Genomic DNA, 20,025 nt, shown 5'->3' with positions numbered 1-20,025 from the left:
TTCCTCGATGCTAAGTTTAATTGGAATGGTTCCGGTCCGGGCTGGGCCGATTTTATTTAAATTTTTTTTGTTTTTTGTATAATAATCTTAATTTATATTAAGATAAAGTAAAAATGTAAAATACTAAAAACTAACGTATAAAGAGAATGTTTAAATAAATTTAAAAGGCTTTAAAGCCTTATATTTGAAAAATGAATTTAAGATAATACAATGAACATGAAAAAAATATATAACTTATAGTATAAGTCTTATACTGGAGTGTTGATAACTTGATATGTAAGGATCAAACTTCAAAGGATTTCATTTTAAATTTTCATTGCATAATAATACTTCAAATTAATCTAACAAGCTAAAACAATAAGCCTAAATAAGTCTAATAATTTTAAAATAACACAATTGTCTCAAATCAACTTAAATATAAATTTCTGGAGGACGCACAAAACAACTCTTCATATGTCTCCTTAAACAGCCTGTGCCCTCCCACTTTCGACGAACATTTAAGACTCGACCACAGTTCTTGCACTTTACTTTGCGAACTTCTTCATTTTCTTCTACCACCTCAAAGTGTTTCCAAACATATGAGCGCACTCTACAAGTACGGGGCATGATTTAACTTGAATTGAGAATTTGGGTTTGAGAATTGAGAGCTGAGTGAAGAAATGAAGAAGAGGGGGGTCTATTTATAGTTTTTCAAAGGGCTAAATTAGTAAATAATTAAAGTGTTATTTTTGAAGGAAAAAAAGCCTAAAAAAAGGGTTATTCTTGCAAACTAGCCGTTGGGCAACGGTCAAAATGGCAGTTGACCGTTGCCAACGGTCAACTTTATTTAAAAAAAATAAAATTGAACTAGCTGTTGGACCGGTCTGGACCGGTTTGGTTAATCGGTTCCCAAATAACTTGACCTTAACGGGTCGTACCGGTCCGGTTAACCGGTACCAAAATTCTACCTGGTACAAGCCAGTTTCCGTCCCAACCCAGCCCGGCTCCTTGCTACCGGGCCAGGTCGGTCAAAAATCGGTCGGTGCCGGTCCGGAACCGGACCAGTCCGCCCGTTTGACACCTTTGGCTTGTATAGAGAAATGTAACCTCTCTAGTGTTTTGCGATAATGAAGCAAGGAATTAGTGCTTTGGAGTCTTGGACAGACAACTAATTCAAACGTCAGTGACTCATTCATTGACACCGACAGTTTTTTAGCTACGTAGTGAAATCAAACTGGACAGTGGACACTGGTAGATCTCAGATTTCCTGGATCGGACACCTCAATTAAAGTTTATCACCTATACCCAGAATTTTAAAGACCTCAGATGGTGTCGTACACGGTACAGGCGCATCCGATGCATAGCATTTAAGAATTTTACCCTCAAACGTATAAAAATAGGAAATACGCAGCTTCCCTCCTACCATACATAATAAGGAACACCACCAACCAATTCTTAATTTGGAAGCAGGATTTGATCCATTTTCAAGTCGAAATATAAATCCCACTCATGAAATTGCACTATACTTTTGTTTAAACCCCATCTCTTATCTCCTAATGAATTATTTCAACTCGGACGAAAGGCGGAGCTAAATTACTAGCTACTTTGGTTAGATCTTGTAGTTATATTAAAAAATTCATTTAATATGTATAAATATCTAATTGTAAATCTAGTAACTGAGACTAGCTATAATTCAGTGATAAGTTCATAACCGATAAACTTCAAATTTTGGCTCCGCCTCTGACTCGGACGGCAATCAAAGTTGCATAACAAATCAAGTTGACTAGAAAATCAAGATTCAGAAAGAGATATTGCTGCAATATAGTCTTGTAAACTCTCTCCCACAACATAACAAATACTCCATTGCATATGTAGCAAATGTATATGAATCCGATCAACAACAATGCCACTTCTTTTTATTAGCATGGGAGGTCTACAATAACTAAATATAGAGCAAGGACAAACTCTCTAACAGTAGTAGATATCCATGAACACGAAATTAAGCAAGAAGGAAGGCAACTAATTTACTAATACTAAAATTTACAATATACCAGTTTGACTATATTGCCATATAGTTTCCAAAACTAGAACTGCATCAAAGACATGCTAAGACAAAACCATACCTTAACTAGAAAATACCAAGCTACCAAAATACTGAGTCATTTCAAAATGGCAGGCTCTTAGAAGTTGAGCTTGATGTGAGGGACTTCAAATGATCAGAAGGAACAAATTCATGGGGTAAGTTAGCCCTTTTCACTATCCTTTTCATGTTACTCTGCAAGCTCTGTTGAACTAATTGCTTCACTGCTTTTTTCTCTTCACTCATCATATCATCATCCATCCGATCTTTCAATTGAACACTTGAAGAATATGCCGTAGAAGCTTGTGGGGCAGATATCGTCGCGCCCACACCACCACCTCCATAGTTTTCAGAAACTTGCTTCCCTTTGTCCACCCTCAAGGATTCCAAGATTCTGGACGCCCGCTTTTGAGCCAATGTGCTGCCTAGAAGGGTCAATTCGAGCAGGGCTGAAGCAACTCCAGCCTCAATCATTGTCTGTCTATCTCCGTATGACTTGTGAGCCATCACCATCAAAATATATGATGCTTTCTCTTGGCAACCTGGTGCATCCGTCCAACTCAGAATATCAATCAGCATGGAGAAGACATCACGTACACTACTAATTGCCTTCCGGGCCTCTGCTACTGATACTACATTGCAAAGAATGGACAGAATTCTCTCGGTTACATCCATATCTCCCAATTTGTTCATGAGATACGATATGAGATCGCTCTCAAGTATGGGGAAAACGTTCAAAGGCGAGATGGAAAGGTTGTAAAGCGCTCGTAATGAGTCTTGTCTAGCTTGACAACTGTTTGTGTTCTCCACATTCTTCAGAGTTTTCACCAGAAATGCAATTGCTCCAGATGAACCAATTATGGGTTTATTGGAGTCCAACGCACTCAATCCAAGAAAATTAGCAACTACAGCTTCAGCGACCTCTGGGTTTGGAAATTCAATTACTACTAGCTTGAGCATCTTGTGAACAGCCCCTGCCTTGACGATGGCTGCTTTATTTCTACATTTAAAAACGAAAAATAGCAAAAATTAGCTACCATTGTTATGTACTTCTACTATACTAGAGAATGGATTTAAACTATATGCACCGAATGTGTAACAAAAAAATTTACAACATCAATAATTTAACTTGTTAGCAAGTTACTTACAAATAACATCGTCAGCATAGAACTTAAACTCGACTAGAATAAAGCAATAGGTATACTGAATCAAGCACAATGAAAATCAATAAAACTTACGCATCATTGCCAATTCCAAGGTTAAGCAGAGCATAGAGAGCGGCGATCTGAGAAACGGAATCTTCTGAATCAAGCAATGCTATGAGCGGTGGAATCGCTCCGAGCAAAGCAAGGGTGGTTCTGGCGTCGGAGTCCTCTTTAGTAAACCGCCGGACCTCCTTGGCTCCTTCCAAAACGGCGTCGACGTGGCTACTCTGTAAGCGTTTGACTACTCCCTTCAACTCCTCCAACATTTGCTCCTTTCGCCGGACGTCTTCTTCGTTCTCTGACGACTCCGAAAGCCTCAACAGCTCCGACAACCTGTCGGATCCGGCAGGTTTCTTCTGTTTTACGTTGCGTTCACATTCAGATCTTAGGTTGACGGGATCGACAGGTCCCGGTCCCGGCGGTGGCTGATCGGAAGGAGACTTGGAAGCACGCTTGTGACGTCCGCCGCCACCGCAGCGGAAGGCGTCGAGGATCATGCGGCGGAAGGAAGCGCGAGAAAAAGAAGACCATAGCTTGAAGTGATCAGGTCCGGGAGGAGTGGAAGAAGGGCGGTCGAGGACGACCGATGCCACGTCATTTCCGCGATGACACTTGCCCATTCTAGTTTTCAGCAATGCTGCATTACACGACGGTTGATTGTTACCTCGGGGACGGAGAACGGAGGCGCGTGTTTCTTACTTTCTCCGAACTAAACAAACTCTAAAAGTAGCAGCAGAAGAGCTAGCGCACTACTTAGGTGTGCACAAGGAGTGGAGAGTGCAGCGCTGTGCTGTGGAGTCTACTATATTTATATTATATGATTGAATTATTAAAAAAAGAAAGAGAAAGAGGGACAGTGACAGTGTGGAGGAAAGTAATACTCAATAATGGTGTGGAGGGAAGAGAAAGTAGTTGGAAAAAAGGGAAGAATGAAGAGGCATACACCGTCTAAAAGAAGCCATTTCCCAGTACACCACCGACCCCAGTCTCCCAAATTAAAAAAAATCTTCTTCGCCATAAATTGTTGTTTTTTCTTCCCTTTGAGTAAAGTTGGACATGAATGTTTCAATGCCAAAGTTAGCAGTTAGCACTTTGCTTGGCACTTTTGGACGAGACAAAACCGTGGGTAGTCATTTGGTTACAAATTATGTTATAGTGCCATAATTATACGTGAAAATTACGCGACAACAAATGTTGTATTAACCCTTCGGGTTTGCCTAGTTGGTTTGGAGGGTGATTATCCGTACGGTCTACGGATGACCTGGGATCGATTCCTCCCTCAATGCTTTCTGGGTTGAACATGTCGCACATGGCTTGTCTAGTGCGGTTTACGTCCCTTGTGTAGTTTGCACGTGTCACGACCCAAACCGAGAGCCGCGACGGACCCAGTACCTTACACAACCGAGTACCAATATAACGTATCTTTCGTATCATTCCATCATGGGTAAATAAACCGAAGTAAAGCATGAGGGAATAAACTTATACATATGACATACTTGCCTATAAGACCCAAAACGATCACTCGTACACTCAACATAGGCCGACAAGGCCATACAATATTTTACGTACATGACATCTGCCTACAAGCCTTTAAGAATACATAATTGTCATAAGGGTCAGGACAGAGCCCCGCCATACCAAACAATATATGTCTAAAACATACTGACCAAACAAGCAACTCCGGAGCAAATGGAGCGCACCAATACCTTTCGCTGAGCTAATAGCCTACTTGGAAGACTCTCAACCTCTCTATCGGGACCTGCGGGAATGAAACGCAACGTCCCCAGGCAAAGGGACGTCAATACAAATAATGTACCGAGTATATAAGAAATGAAAATCAGTAAATAATAGACATGGGAGAAACATGGAGTAAAAGACTCAACATGTACGTCTGCATAGCTTTGCGAAGCATTTCATTTTTATAATGTCATGCATATGCATATAAATCTCATATCATGCATAGGTATATGCGTTCATAACATCATCAAGCCTCTGAGGGCATCCCATCATATCATTTCGGCCACTATGGGCAAATCATCAACGTATACCGGCTGATCAAGTGGTGGTCTGTATATAATGTCGTAACCTTTTCCCATATATATATATATATATATATATATATATATATATATATATATATATATATATACACACACACACACACACACACATATATATATATATATACGCGTATATAACGTTGTATGGTCATGGGTCAATGTACATGTATAAATGAATGCAATGCATGAGAAGTGCGTCAATAAAATCTCTCGGAACGTCATAACACCATTACACCTCTGATTAATATCATGAAACAAACTTTATCAACTTGCGTATTTTCTGAGATCCATGAACAGACGATAGAATAATAAGACATATGGGAATTCAAGAATATAGACATCTCTAATACTTCTATGAATAAAGTCATTTATGGAATTTTTGCATTTGCTCCTTTCGTTCGTGTCGTATAAATTATACGAAAAAGAAAGAAGAGATAGCCTTAACATACTTGGAGTAGGGAAAAAACCCGTACGATATTCTTGAGAAAGGTTGCACCGTACTCCCTTATAATTGCAAAATTTCACGTTGCTTAAGATGCTAAGAAATCTCGTTGGAATTTTTGTTTCAAGAAATCTTGTGGAAATCTCGTTAGATTGAGGTTGCTAGCGTTGGAATCTTTGTAGGAATTGTTGAAGACGTTATGAATTCCCTTCATATATTCTCACATCTGTTTTGCAATCTTCATAATAGGACGAACACTATAAGATCACTTACTTGCGTATCTTAAGCCAAATGAAGCCAAAAATACCAAACTTCTATGTATGGCTTTACACGTAAGTGTCTTGTGTATAACACCTTTGCCACCTTTCAATCTAGGTGTACGAGTCACTTAATTTGAAGGAGGGGGGCTGCCGCGTAGTGGAAATAAATCCTTATCCAATAATTCCCTAATTAATTAGGTAATATCTCATTATCCAATAATTAACCAATTATTCACATAATTAAGAGTTATTTCAAATTACTTAAAGTATTACCCGCTTTTAACATACATTATAATACATACCATCATGGTCATGTGGTACCTTGTATGGCACTAATCCATAAATTCCGGGTATTATAGCTCGGACCATATTTTATCCCAAATTATCAAATTTCGACGAAACTCGTTTTCTTTGATTCGTTTACCCTTTCACCTTCACGAATTTACTCATCATTTATTTAAAATTACATAATATTTATAATCTCCAAATAATCTTGTCCTTGAACTGATGTTAATTATCTTACGACAAATTCAACGTACAATACTACAGGGTGTGACATCGTCGTAAGAAATTATTGTGGAGCGTAACATCGTCGTAATAAATTACTGCAGAGCGTAACATCATCGTAATAAATTACTGCGGAGCGTAACATCGACGTAATAATGCGAGGCGTAACAACAAGCTATTACACGGGGAGGTTTACCCCGTGCGCACAAAGTGCTCACCCAAAGGACAGAGGTTGTAACGGCTGCGCGTTTCCCCTCTTACCAAAAAAATAAAAACAAATGTTGTATCATTTGTATATACTCTTATATTTCGCCTTGGTTATACAATTAATACATATTGTATTCGTTGCGCGAATGAATACAATTGCACGGACGAATATAGTTGATACACATTGTATTCGGTGCACGAACGAATACAGTTCACAGTTGTACGTTTGAATACAAGTGATATAATTTAGTAACAATTAAATAATAGCTACAGATGGTAAATAGACAAATTATAGTTACTAGGCATTAAACTATAATAGTTTATGAAAATTCTTCTTAACTATATTGCAATGAATAAATAATCATTCGGTTATCTGTACACTATGGAATAACATATACGGGCCTCCTCAAACTTAACGTTTTTTTTCCCTTCAATTATATACATTTGCTTTTCACTTTTTTTTTTTTCAGAAGGTTGATTCATTACCTTAAAAATGAGATACATAACGTACTGACGAGCGCAAAGTACAACACAAAATTAATACTCATTAGTCAAAGACGGTATAGTAAAATTATTGTCTCTATATGAATTGAATTTAAACAATGTTCGAATAGTTTCTTAGTTCACTGCTATCCATGACGATCAATATTTTGATTGGAATGTTTATCAACTAAAATTAAAACAACTATCAATTGATCACGAAAAATAAAAATTGAGCAACACAGAAATATCAGTGCGAGAAGTAAGGCGATTGACTAGACATGTGTAAGACAATTAACTCAAGATAGTTTATAATACTGTTGATTCTCGCGAATTCATCAGATTATTAGATTACACTTGAAGTTAAGGTTCCTCTTTCGATTAAAGTTTAATTTTCGGATATAATCCAATTGAAACACGACGAGCAAATGCTATGAATATAATGATGGTTTTAGTCTAAATAGTAACTTCTCACGAATATTTTTCTATATCCTAATTCAATTAAAAATTCAAGAGGCTCTTTCGATTACCTAGATGAATCAGAATTTAAACTAGAGCATAAGATGCGAAGAACTTCAATATCAAACTCCTCTTCCGATTAAGCAAAAATAATGAACAACTTCACAATACAATTCAAAACTCCATAAATAAATTCAAGCAATTATCAAGAATCAAATTCCTAGTCAAATTAACAATATACCATATCTATAATAAACCTAAGGGAAAACAACTCCATAATAGTGAAATTACCACATATAAAATTAAGTAAGAAAATATGAATTCAATCCAAATTGGGTACTGAGTTGATGGAAGAATGATGAATTCTTATGTCTTGGAGTCTCCATTTCTTTTCTAATCTTCCGTAGGTCAAAAGTCCTCTCAAAATCGTATTTTGGTGTATTTATACTATGTAGAAGTGGGTCCGAACGGAACTCCCTTTTATAGGCCGAAGTGACAAAACTTGTCAAATTGCACAGGCGCGACGCGCCCTGCGGCTCACCATGCGCCGCGCCAATGGAGAAGTTAAGAGAACAAAATTATGTCAGACATCTTTAGTTGCATTGCCGCGCCGCGCCCCATGCGGCGCATTAGTGCAAAAAGTCTTAGAGTGGGATTTTTTTTCTCACTTTTTGATATTCAAACTTGGTCTTCGACCCCCGAACATGATTCCGATTTAATTTCTTGGGTTTTTACTCATACTTCAAAGCAGGAGCGGGCCTACGTTGGGGGAAGGGCGGTCACCAGAACCTGTTAGTCTCGGCAAAAAATTATATATAAATTATATATATATATATATATATATATATATATATATATATATATATATATATATATATATATATATATATATATGCAGTGAAGACGCCTTAAGTATTTTATGCTCCCCCACTAAAAGCACAAAAACTGGACAGAGGCACTGGTTTGTAGGATTATTTAAGTACCTATGCATATTTGATGATCCAAGTTAATTTATGGGCTCCTACAATTTATTTTTATTTGTTTTTAAAGTGGTGCCCCTGCAATACTCAAATCCCGAGACCGCATATGCTTTAAAGCTCAAAATTATTCAATTTAACTCCAAAATATATTCTTAACTCAGAATCATCTCTTACAATGCATATAACACGCAATAAGTGCAAATCATCATCAATTAAACTCAAACACGAATAAAGTGCAGTAATTAGAGTGCAAAATATGATTAAAATACGAGTTACTAACCTACCATCACGTGCCATATAAAAGTTTACGGTGCAACCGTTATATTTTAAAGTAAATAAGAAATGAAGTCAAGATTTCTTTGAACTTTTGTGTCGTATTCCCTCTAAGTTTCATTAGTAGACTTAACCTCAAAATGTATTTATTATTGCACAAATGCCATCTTCTTGTTTAAGTGTGTTCAACGATGGTGGATTATCTTAAAAATATAGTTTTCACCACTTAAATGGATGTGATTTGTTGAACTAATATTTATATCACAATTACTGATTCGAAAATCAGATTAAAAGCTTGAGCGTTTAAAAAAATATTGAATAATATTTTCGAGAACCTATTTGAAGTTGAATGTTGAATCCTAGCCACTTATTTTTGGACTACACCTTTGCAAGGTTAAATATAGCCCACTTAGTTGCAATATATGTGTATTAGTTATATTTATGTCTAATTTTCCCTATTAATTATTAGTTACATTTCAGTTACACAATAAGTACAGGCTCTAAATTGATATAATTCTTTCTATTAAACATATATGGATCTTATGCTTTTACTAATAATTAGTCATACATTACACAGTAGACAAGGAATAAATTAATAAAAATGATGTATAATGATCTTATAATTATAGTTACGAGTAGGGCTGGCCATATATCGGGTAAAACTGATAATCCGAACCGTTAATTATTTATTGGGTTATCGATATTGGGTTAATGGGTTAACGGTTCTGTAACGGTTTAGAATTTTTTCACTATTGGGTTATCGGTTCGGGCCTCGGTTTGGCAATTCTGTTATTGGGTTAACCGATAACCAATAAGGATTAACGAAATTAATACTTTACCCTTAAGTATATACATGTGCGGATATGCTAGGGCTTCATTCTTTCCTATTCTTTCTCATCCTCAACCGCATTCTTCATAGTTCAGACTATTCACTCTTCAGTTGCTTCGCAATTCATATTTCTCAACCGCATTCTTCAGCTTCATCTTCATTCTTCGTGTAAGTTTTTAGTTGCTTCATCTTCATCTTCGGTTGCCTATTTGCCTTCATCTTTATCTTCAGTTGATTCAATCGTTTATTGATTTCTAATCCATCTTCGTGTCATTTTTTCTAATCAGTTTATTTTTGAGTTGCCTACCCGAATCGTTTATGCTCTATTTTGATTTTCCACCACAACTAGTATGAAATTAATTTGCTCAAGTTCCTTTATCCTTAATAAGAAATTTTGAGTTTGACCATTAAGAATGAAAAACTTTTGAGAACATGCGTTTCACCCCTTTTAGTAATGCGACTGACTCCAAATATGTCGGGCCAATTGATTTTGGATGATAGATGGCTAAACAAAAAGGAAAATGTATTTGCGGTTTTCGATTTTTTATGTGTTTCTCGCTAATATATTGATTTTTTTCAATGGTTTTTGCCTATTGTGCCCTAGGTTTGGCCAGTTTGTTGACTGTTGAATTCAACTTATCTGTTTTATGCAAAATTTCAGATTAGATCAGACTTTGGGTAACTATTCCAATGTGCAACACACTAATTGCTTGAATGTAGTTAACAACTAATCTTGTACATATTCATACTCATTGTCTACATGGAACTCATTTAACAATTTCAAGTCAAGTTTAAGTTGGTCTTCCACGTTAAGCACTCCTAGTGGTATGTAAAGGATTTGTGATGATATGATAATTGTCTATGTTGCTCCAACTAAGTCTTGTACTAGGAAATCATAAAATCAGCTTTAAGAATGAAAAACTTATGAGAATATTAATTGTAAAGTCACAGAGAAAGTAGGTGTAGGATAACCAATATGTATTTTGTTCGGTTGCCTTATGTCTAGATTTTTCATCTTCAGTTGCCTTATGTCTAGATTCTTCTAATTCGTTTTTTAAGATGTTGTCGCCTCGCTGCTTGATTTCTTTTAAATTCAAACTCGCATTGACACAAATGCATGGCTAAAAATATCATAATTGATAAGGTTATTGATGAAAGTGGAGCTTCTAATTCAAATGCAACAGCACAATCTCAATTAGTTCAATCGATAGTAAGGAGACAAAGAAAAAAGAGGTCTCCTGCATGAGATCATTTTGACCAAATTATTATTTCGGAAGAAAATCAAAAGGGTGCCTGTAAATATTGCAAAAGAGAATATTTTGCTAATACAAAAGATAATGGTACGAAATCACTGCTTACACATATAACCAATTGTAAAAAAATACCTTTAGATGTTGCAAAAAGTCAATCAAAACTAGCCTTTCAACCTGTTCCGGGGGATAATAAGGGTGATATAGCTGTTGTTCCTTGGAAATTTGATCAAGAACAATGTAGGAAAGCTTTGTGTCGTATGGTGATCGTTGATAGACTTCTTTTTAGCTTTGTTGAAAAGGAAGGTTATATGAATTTTATGAAAGTTGCACAACCTTCACGTGATGTGTATGACTCATATTATGAATCTTGTTGTTCATGATGGTATAAAAGAATCAATTGTGTCTATTGAATGTATTAGGCAAGCAGTGAGATATATCAGGCAGTCTCCTGCTAGGTGGAAAAAGTTTCAGGAATGTTGTGATGAAGAAAATCTAATTAGAAAATCTTTATGTTTGGATGTTCCTACAAGGTGGAATTCTACATTCTTGATGTTGAACAAGGCTATTGAATATGAGAGTGCAGTTTTAGAATATGCTAATCATGATATTGGCTTGTCACATCATCTTGAGTTATCTTATCGGGTAAACCGATAACCGATAACTAATATCTTATCGATTATAATATTCATAACCGGACTGAACCGACCGATGCCTACCCCTAATTACGAGACTCCATCACAGAAAGAGAATCACTTTAATTATTTTAAGATTATAGTATATCAAGTAGATTTATTAAACAATATTAATATGATTTATCTTGTCATATATTGTGCGGTCATATTCTAATAAATTTCACATTTATAATCACATGATATAAACTTTCACAATATCAAACCCAAAAAAAGAAGAAAACTTACACAAATGTCCCAAATAAGTGTCAACTTACCAACCTCTAGCCATTAGTCAGAGACTTACCAAAACTAGTCAAACACATATAAAAATTAAAAAAGCAAATAAATAAAGTTCTTTCTCTCAAAGAATCACATGCAAAAATCTCCTTCCATATTTTTAAGCATGATTACCAACATTAGATGCAAGACGGAAAGAAAATTTCATGGATGAGGTAGCAAATAAGGTGATGAAATAAAAATAAAAATATAATATTCCAAAGATCTAAGCAAAAAAGAAACTTTTTTTCAATGAGTATAGTTGAAATTCATTGAAAACATATAGATAAGTCAATATACAAAATTTGAGTAAGATTTGAGGTGATTTGGACTGGTTTTGTATCAAAATTCGTAATTAAATCGAGTTCAATTTTTTTTTTTGCGACACATGTATCTCACACACATGTATACATGTGATACACAATTGATACATATGTGATACACAAATGATACACAATGTGATACATATATTATTTTTTTTCATGTTCAATTTTTACTTCGAATTTTTAATTCAAACCACCTCAAAATTTCACCAAATCATCCCAAAACTGAGATTCCTTAAGATGTACCCAATTTATTCTAATAACACCCACTCAAAAGAAAGCAAAAATTTGATATTTTTTTGCTACAAATAGTTAATTGGCTAATATTAGTAATATATGGCTAATATTAATAATATTTTATGAATTAGTCAATTTTTGTATGAACTACTTATAAATGAACATAACGGTCGGTTTAAAAAAAAAGAAAAAGAAAAGCTTTAACAATAACATTACCCTTTAGCGATTGAGTCAGCTCTATAAATTTACTTTTTCATCTTGGACAAAACGTCGTCGAACCTCATTTTTCATGTTTTTTTTTTTTTTTTGACAAACCCCAAAAAGCAAAAAGGGTAAATAAAGATTTTAGAGTACCTCAAATTAGGAAAGGAAAAGAAATATCCAATCTCCTTAAATAATTTTCCAAAAGAAGAGGGGTTGGTCGAGATTTTAAGAACTAAAGAGGGAGGAGAATTATAATACGAAATTAACTAAGTACCAAAATAGAGGAACTGAAGTTCTTACTCTTGTTGTGGTGGGAAAGTGGAAATTAGCATACATCAGTTCCCTCTTATTCCTTACGTTCAATTCAGCAAATCTGTGCTCCCAACGGCATTTGTCGCTTTCCTCTGGCGTGTCCTTTTCTCTTTCTGGCATATATACAAACAGATACCAGGTACTTCATTCCCTCTTTGTTGTAATCTAAAGGAGTTCTGTATAAACTCCAAGCCCTAGTCCCATTTCATCCATTTTTCCTTAGAATTCTAACTCACATTTTAGTTTGTGTTTGATTTCACGGCGTTAACGTTTAAAGGTTTTTTGGTGCTTTCCACTACTCTCTTTTTATATCCTGTTTGGACTGGAAATAACGAAGATTCCGTTCGCCTGAATTTTGAGGAGGACCAAACGTGTCTGTGTTTAATTTAATTCAACTCAGTTCATTCTTCCTCTTTTTAAGTTTAGGACTTTTGATTGGATGCTGGCTAAGGGTTGATCTTTGTGTATTTTTTTCCCTCCTCACTCCTTTGTTTGATTTCAGCAAAAACTGAGATTCATATAGCCCGAATTTTAGAAGAGAAGTAAACATTTCTATGTTTTGCTTAATTCAATTGATTTTCATGCCATTTGGTTTGTTTTGTTGTTGTTGTTAATGATAGAAACTTTTTTCGTTCTTTTGTTTTCCTTTGTTGCTGTTGTTATTATTATTTTTATTGGTAGAAGTTTGAATGTGTATAAATTTTTTTGGGCGGTCTCCTCATCTTTTGTGTGAATGCAGAAAATGGCTAGCTTGGTGGAGAGGCTTCGTGTGCGATCAGATCGCAGACCTGTCTACAATTTAGATGAGTCTGATGAAGAAGCTGAGAAGCCTGGAAAGTCTGGGACTAAGAAGCAGGAAATTGAGAAAATTGTTCGATCTGATGCGGTAAATTGCTTGTAGATTGGGGATTGTTTAATTCTTTTACCATTTCTTTACTTGGCATTTTCCGAAGCAGGGTTCTTTCTTTGGATGGTACAAGTCATTTCATTGCATCTACAAGACTACAACTGTGAATTTCATTTAGAAATTTCTGTTGTATATTGGATCGTTATTGCTAATTCTTTTACCATCTCTTTCCTTTACTTTCCCCCCCATATAGCTCGTCCAGCCAACATTACTATTAATTTTTGTGCGTCTACGTGTGGGAATCATCTTCAGAAATCTATTTTCAGCTTTAAGATATGACTTAGAGAGACTAGACACGACTTGGGCTTTAGCTTGTTCATCATGGGGAAAGTTGTACCTTTTGCTATGTCTGATGACTTAATCATAGTTAACTTAATCCAGCTTGTGTGTGTGTGTGCTAGTCGGAAGATAAATACATGTTTATACTGTTTTCTTGAAATTGTTAGAATGGCAACACCGGAGTCAAGATCAGTTACAAACTTTAGTAATTGAATATGCTCGTTCCTCTGTTTCATGGTGTCTGTAAAAGACTGATTGTAGACTGTGGTTGCATCCTTTTTTTTAATCGGATGTCCCCAAAGGGGCCTGATTGGTTCCTTTCAGATTTGCTGAATTCCTTCTAAGTGTAACTGCTGCACCTTGATCTTCTATTAGGTACGTTTCTTTGCTGTTGCCTTCTAATTTTTTGTAGAAGGATATGCAGTAGAGGAGAATGCATCACATGCTTGCAGTAGGAATAACCAATCATCCTATCTAGCATCATAGCATCCTCCAAGATGAAGAGTTAGGATCACTGTCTCTTATTATATACCCGATGACTTTCATGAAGAGGAACTGATTTTGAGGACTATCACGGTCGGTCAAGCTAGTAAAAATTTGGACCATTTTAATATATATAGTCAAAAATGAAAGAACATGCATTCTTTCAAGGTCAATGGTTCGTCTCAACTCTGTCCGCTAATTTGGAAGATTGTATCTGGTGATGGATGCATGTTTAATTTTGTTTCAGCGGAGATATCTTGTAGCGTGCAACTATAAAGTGGAAGACTAACTTGTGAAATGTCACAAGATAACAAGAAATGATATCTAACATACTTTAAAAGAAAACCGAGACCGACCGTTAATTTTTTTTCTTTCTTTGACAGTTTGATTTAAGTGTGCGGTCATGAAAGGAAATTTATTACTCCCTCAGTTTCAATTTATGTAACGCTGTTTGACTCGGCACGTAGTTTAAGAAAAAAAGGATTTTTAAAAAAAAATTTGTGGTCTTAAAAGCTGAAAAGGTAAAAGCTTTTGTGGGGCTTTCAATTTTTATGACTATAAAAGTTTCTCATTAAGGGTAACTTGAAAGTTTAAAGTTAAATTATTTCCAAGTATATAAATGCGCCATTCTTTTTGAAATGGACTAATAAAGAAAGTGTGTCACATAAATTAAAAAGGATGGAGTATATTTAAATGTTATTCTGTCTGTACTAATTTTGTATAACTCTCGTCCTTTGTTAGGATGCCTCAAAACTCTAATTCTAAGGGGCCATTTTTAATGATTAAACTGTTTGAATGTAATTATTATTATGTTGCATTTAGATATGAATACAGAATGATTAAGTCTATTTGTTTTCTCAATTTCGGAATGTATATAAGTTATCTTTCTTATAAAATTAATAAATATAAAATCAAATAAAATTATTTAAACATCATATCCACTAATTATTAGGTTGTAAGGTGGTGATTGGTGGTGGCGGGTGGTATTTGGTGGTGGTGGCTGATGGTGGTGGTTGTTGTGTGGAAAGGGTGGTGACATTGATGGTTAGCCGTGGTGATGTTGGTGCTAGTGGTTGGTGGTAGTGGCTGGTGATGGTGGAAGCGGTTGGTATGGTAGTGACTGGCAATGATGGTGGTTGGCAGTGGTGGCAGTTGGCAGTGGCGGCGATGGTTGTTGTGATGGTGGTGATGGCTGATTGATTGTGGTGGTTGCTGGCTGGTGGCTGACAGTGGTGTTTAGTGGTGGCGGGTGGTGTTTGTGGACAGAGTGGTGGTGAAAAATCATCTTTAAAAATCTTTGAATAGCTTCTTAATAATTTAAGACTTTGTAAGGTCGGAATGATTCAGGTCAATTCAAACCAATTTAGTGGTTAAATCTTAAAAACAAACAAATGCACTTAATCATCTGAGGTTCGAACAAGTTAAATTCAACATCCATTAAGTGCAAGCAAATGGAGCCTAAATGAAACTGGGGAGAGAAATAGGAGAGTTTTTGAGGGGATTGAGTCTCCGTTTTCACATCTTAAGAATAGTCTTTTATCTTTGATCGCTTTTTGGTGCACACATATAGCCCCTACGTGTGTAGAAGATTGGGCGTCTTTTGTAGAGAATCATGTTCTGATGTAAATTCTCTACTTTTTGGTATATTTCTTGTATGCGGGAGTTTTTTCTCCCTTTTTATTAATACAATTTACCTTATAAAAAAAATGAAACTGTTCTTTCACTAATTACTTGAATTTATGTATTCATGAATTTGTATATTTATGTAACTAATCATGATTGAACTTTGATTTTGTTCTATCAATCAAATTAAATTTTTTACAACAACTACATCAATATTTCGTATAATTCATATGGGAGCTTTCGGTTTAACACTGTGTCAAGCCAAATCATGATATGCTATATGCAATAGTTTGATTATCAGCTGTGAAGCCCTCTATTTGTTGGCCATTCATTCTGTTACTTAATTCAATCACACGTAGTGGTTTTTAGGATAAATCAATCCTTTGTTGGGTTGTCAACAACAACAACAACAACAAAAAACCCAGTGTAATCCCACAAGTGGGGTTTGAGGAGGGTAATGTGTACGCAGACCTTACCCTACCTTGTGAAGGTAGAGAGGCTGTTTCCGATGAATTCATTTTGATTGAGCATCTTGTCTTCATATGTGCTATAGCATAATCATACATATAGTATGTCTTTCACAAATGAATAATAGTAGCATAATGTTCTCATTTATTTATAATTTCTGCCGAACCCAACTTTATAGGTCAGATAGTAAAATTGAAAGTGTTCTTAGCAGTTATGTTGTAGAAAACTTGAGGAATGTGAATTTTTGTTAGCTCCTTAGTATTAGCCTGTACATATGTATTAGAGCTGGCATTATTCCTTTTTGCTATAACTCTTTTGTAACTATTATACATCTTCCTGATGCCAACAATGAAATCAATTAACAACAACAGCAACAAATCCAGTATGTTCCCAACAGGTGGGGTCTTGGGAGGATAGTCTGTACGCAGACCTTATCCCTGCCTAATGCAGGTAGAGAGGCTGTTTCCAATAGACCCTCGGCTCGGAAAGGGTGAGAAGAAGAAGAAGAAATGAAATCAATTACTTCATCAAAAAAAAAAAAACTTGAGGAATGTGAAACTAAAAAGCTGTGTGTTTACAATACTTATAAAAAACAATTAAGGGGTTTCACAAACTTAGGATGATCATTTCGGAATGTGATTAAACTGTTTATTGTTACTGCCTTCAAGAAAAGTTTGTTTGACCTCATAGTCTAAAGCTTTCTTATTAAAAAAACTCACAGTCCAAAACTATCGCTTCAAAAGTTCGTGGTTTATATTATCTCTCTTCTGAAGATATAAAATTGCTTTTCTCTTGGCTCTTTGTTGTGAACCATGAAATGTCTTCTAAAGAAACCTCGGGTCATAGATTCTATATGTTAGAGCTGTAAATAAAGGCAGCAACAGAATTTGTTAGTATTTAGTCAAAGACATATCTGCTTTGCACGATAAGACAAAAGGTAGCTGTTTTGATTAGATCCAGACACAATCAAAAAGCAAATGGGCTTCTTGTTTAGTGCTAATGGAAGCCTAAGATGTACAAATTTCTACATCTGACTCACGCTACGTGCAACCTGTACTCAAATGTTTTGTTTTTTGGAAAGTAAATTATAATAGCAAAGAAGCTTAGAGAATGATTGGGTACAGAACATGCAGCTATTACAGGTTCATTTAATCTCTGTACTTGGCAATTCTTAGACACAGTTTTAATCGCATATAGTAATTCACTGTATTATTTTGATCCTATTTAATTTGCAAGCATTAATTTCTGTAGTAAAAACAGTCATCTTGATTTAAAAAAAGCAGTCATAAATTAAATGAATTTCTGAAAACTAGATACTAGGGCACACCGATAGTTGGCTAGTTTCTGGAAGGCTTAATGCACACTTGTACCATGTCAGTTTTGTAAAGATAACACCAGCTTAGTGTACGTAAATGCATATATTTGATTTATCAATAATTTTTTTGCTTAATCGAAAGATATATCTGATTTATACGAAATAGCTAGATACCAAGGCACACTCTGCTGTAAGTTAGATTTGGATAAACTCTAATGAAACATAAACATAAGTCGGGAAAAGTAACAAACTGGATGGTGCTGGAGAAAGAAAGTACATGGAAGTAAAGGAGATAACCGGCTACTTAATATAGTGTCTGTTTTAACCTCCAATTTATTCTTTATGGTGGGTGTTATAAGTTTGAAGATAAACGTAACAAGTTTCGTTAACTGAATAACACCACTATTTAGGATATACTATAGACAAAGAATCTCTCTACCTCCGCGAGGTAGGGGTAAGATCTGCGTACACATTACCCTCCCAGACCCCACACGGTGGGAGTGTGTTGTTGTATAGATAAAGAATCAGATTGTTAAAAACATCACTTTTGCATTTCAAGATACTGAGAAATGATAACGGATGTAGGAATTTATTTTGGATACTGTTAGTTTATCTTTCAAAGTTTCATCTCCTAGCCTATCTTCACTTTTGGTTAAATTTCTTTCTATACCATTTTTTTTGATCAAGCAAAGAAGTTTTCATTAAAATCAGGGCCAAAACAAAAGCGCCCGTATACAAGAAGTATACCAAAAAAGTAGGGAACCTACAAAATATGGTTTGTACGAACCTACAAAATATGGTTTTCTACGAGATACCCAATCTTCTATACAACAAGGAACTTCATGGGTGCACCAAAAGAAAATAATGGATAGGAGGCTACTCCTCAACGGAAAAAAAACTCATCTACTCCTCAACGGAAAAAAAACTCATCTCTACCCCTTAAAAGCTCTTTTGTTTCTCTCTCTCCAAATAAGCCACATGAGTGTTAGTGGAGCACCAGTCCATTATGTCCGATGGTAGAAACATTTCTTCGCAAAGATGATTGATGATACTTATTATTATATGAATTTTCGAGCCTGACCATGGTGGGACATGTTGCGTGGCCAACATAGTTAAGACTATAGGTTGAATTATTATAGATTTCTTTACAAGGTCAAATGAAGTGTCTTAACATGTACTTTAAGTATGTGTAGAGGTTGTTAGTGGTCGCATGTTGTCCTCTTGCAAGTGCCTGAGCTCCTGTGCTGCAGCCAGAATTGGTTCTACTCCTTATGTCCGATGTCCTACTTATATATTTGTAGCTTATATGATGTGTCTGTCCCATAAAATCTATAGTCTGATTCTGAAGGTATCAGACTGGGTGACGTGTCAATGAGCTTTACGACAGTTGTTTCATTTATTTGTTTGTGTCACTGGTAGCTCTTAATTCAATGTAAACAGTGAAAGCAATTAATTCAAAGATCCTTTTACGGTGTTTCCTTCTATGAATTCGGGTAGTCACTTGCTGTGCTTAGTGGGGATTTTAAATAATTATTTCAAGTTGCGACTTGAACATCTTAATTTTAATTTTTTGTTAAAAGAAATTTAAGAAACCTTCCTAAAGTTGAAAGTTTTGCCTTCTGTTGTTCAGTATATGTACTTTTAGTTAAAAATTGAGCGACACTTCCCAAAACTTTAGGAAAAAGGAAAAAGAGAATGCTGGCAGTTTAACCCTTAATTTTACCCTCACTTTAGACAATTGTGCACCTTAAATTCTTTTATTAAAAGTATCATGTAAAAGGTCTACGGTTGAGATATGTGAAACGCATGATAAAAGCATACGGGAAGTACTGGGCATTCAATTTGAAAGCTGCTAGATTAGTTAAGATGCTATCGCCTACCAGTACTGCAGGTGCACTGCTCAGATTTGAATG

The 20,025-nt window shown here is 35.5% G+C and overlaps 2 protein-coding genes across 4 annotated transcripts in view; one reads left to right on the top strand and one right to left on the bottom strand.

Moving 5' to 3' along the window:
- Window positions 1-1,873: 1,873 nt before the first annotated feature.
- On the bottom strand, window positions 1,874-5,194 carry LOC104092003 (U-box domain-containing protein 4). The gene is made up of 2 exons (XM_009597473.4): window positions 3,298-5,194; window positions 1,874-3,059 (listed from the first exon to the last, which is right to left on the bottom strand). Exons 1-2 carry the CDS (start codon window positions 3,882-3,884, stop codon window positions 2,144-2,146), a joined length of 1,503 nt encoding a protein of 500 aa, XP_009595768.1. The 5' UTR covers window positions 3,885-5,194; the 3' UTR covers window positions 1,874-2,143.
- A 7,794-nt stretch (window positions 5,195-12,988) lies between these two features.
- Window positions 12,989-20,025, top strand: part of LOC104092002 (CHD3-type chromatin-remodeling factor PICKLE-like) — a 59,008-nt gene continuing 51,971 nt past the window's right edge. The window contains exons 1-2 of one of the 3 annotated variants that reach the window (XM_070182626.1): window positions 12,989-13,176; window positions 13,777-13,923. In XM_070182626.1, the coding sequence (XP_070038727.1) occupies window positions 13,780-13,923 (144 nt within the window). In that variant the 5' untranslated portion in view covers window positions 12,989-13,176; window positions 13,777-13,779. Of the gene's footprint in view, window positions 13,177-13,199; window positions 13,411-13,776; window positions 13,924-20,025 lie in introns of those variants that run through there. The other 2 variants (XM_070182624.1, XM_070182625.1) reach the window with 2 other exon arrangements.

Source organism: Nicotiana tomentosiformis, chromosome 8 (assembly GCF_000390325.3).
Source record: "Nicotiana tomentosiformis chromosome 8, ASM39032v3, whole genome shotgun sequence".
Classification (NCBI taxonomy): domain Eukaryota; kingdom Viridiplantae; phylum Streptophyta; class Magnoliopsida; order Solanales; family Solanaceae; genus Nicotiana; species Nicotiana tomentosiformis.
This window is presented reverse-complemented; position numbering and strand designations above follow the sequence as displayed.

Bases quoted from the DNA above. Each gene is read 5' to 3' on its own strand.
- LOC104092003 (XM_009597473.4), bottom strand. From the start codon at position 3,884: ATGGGCAAGTGTCATCGCGGAAATGACGTGGCATCGGTCGTCCTCGAC. The intron at 3,060-3,297 runs GTAAGTTTTATT...TTTTAAATGTAG, and splicing joins CTTGGAATTGGCAATGATGC to AAATAAAGCAGCCATCGTCA.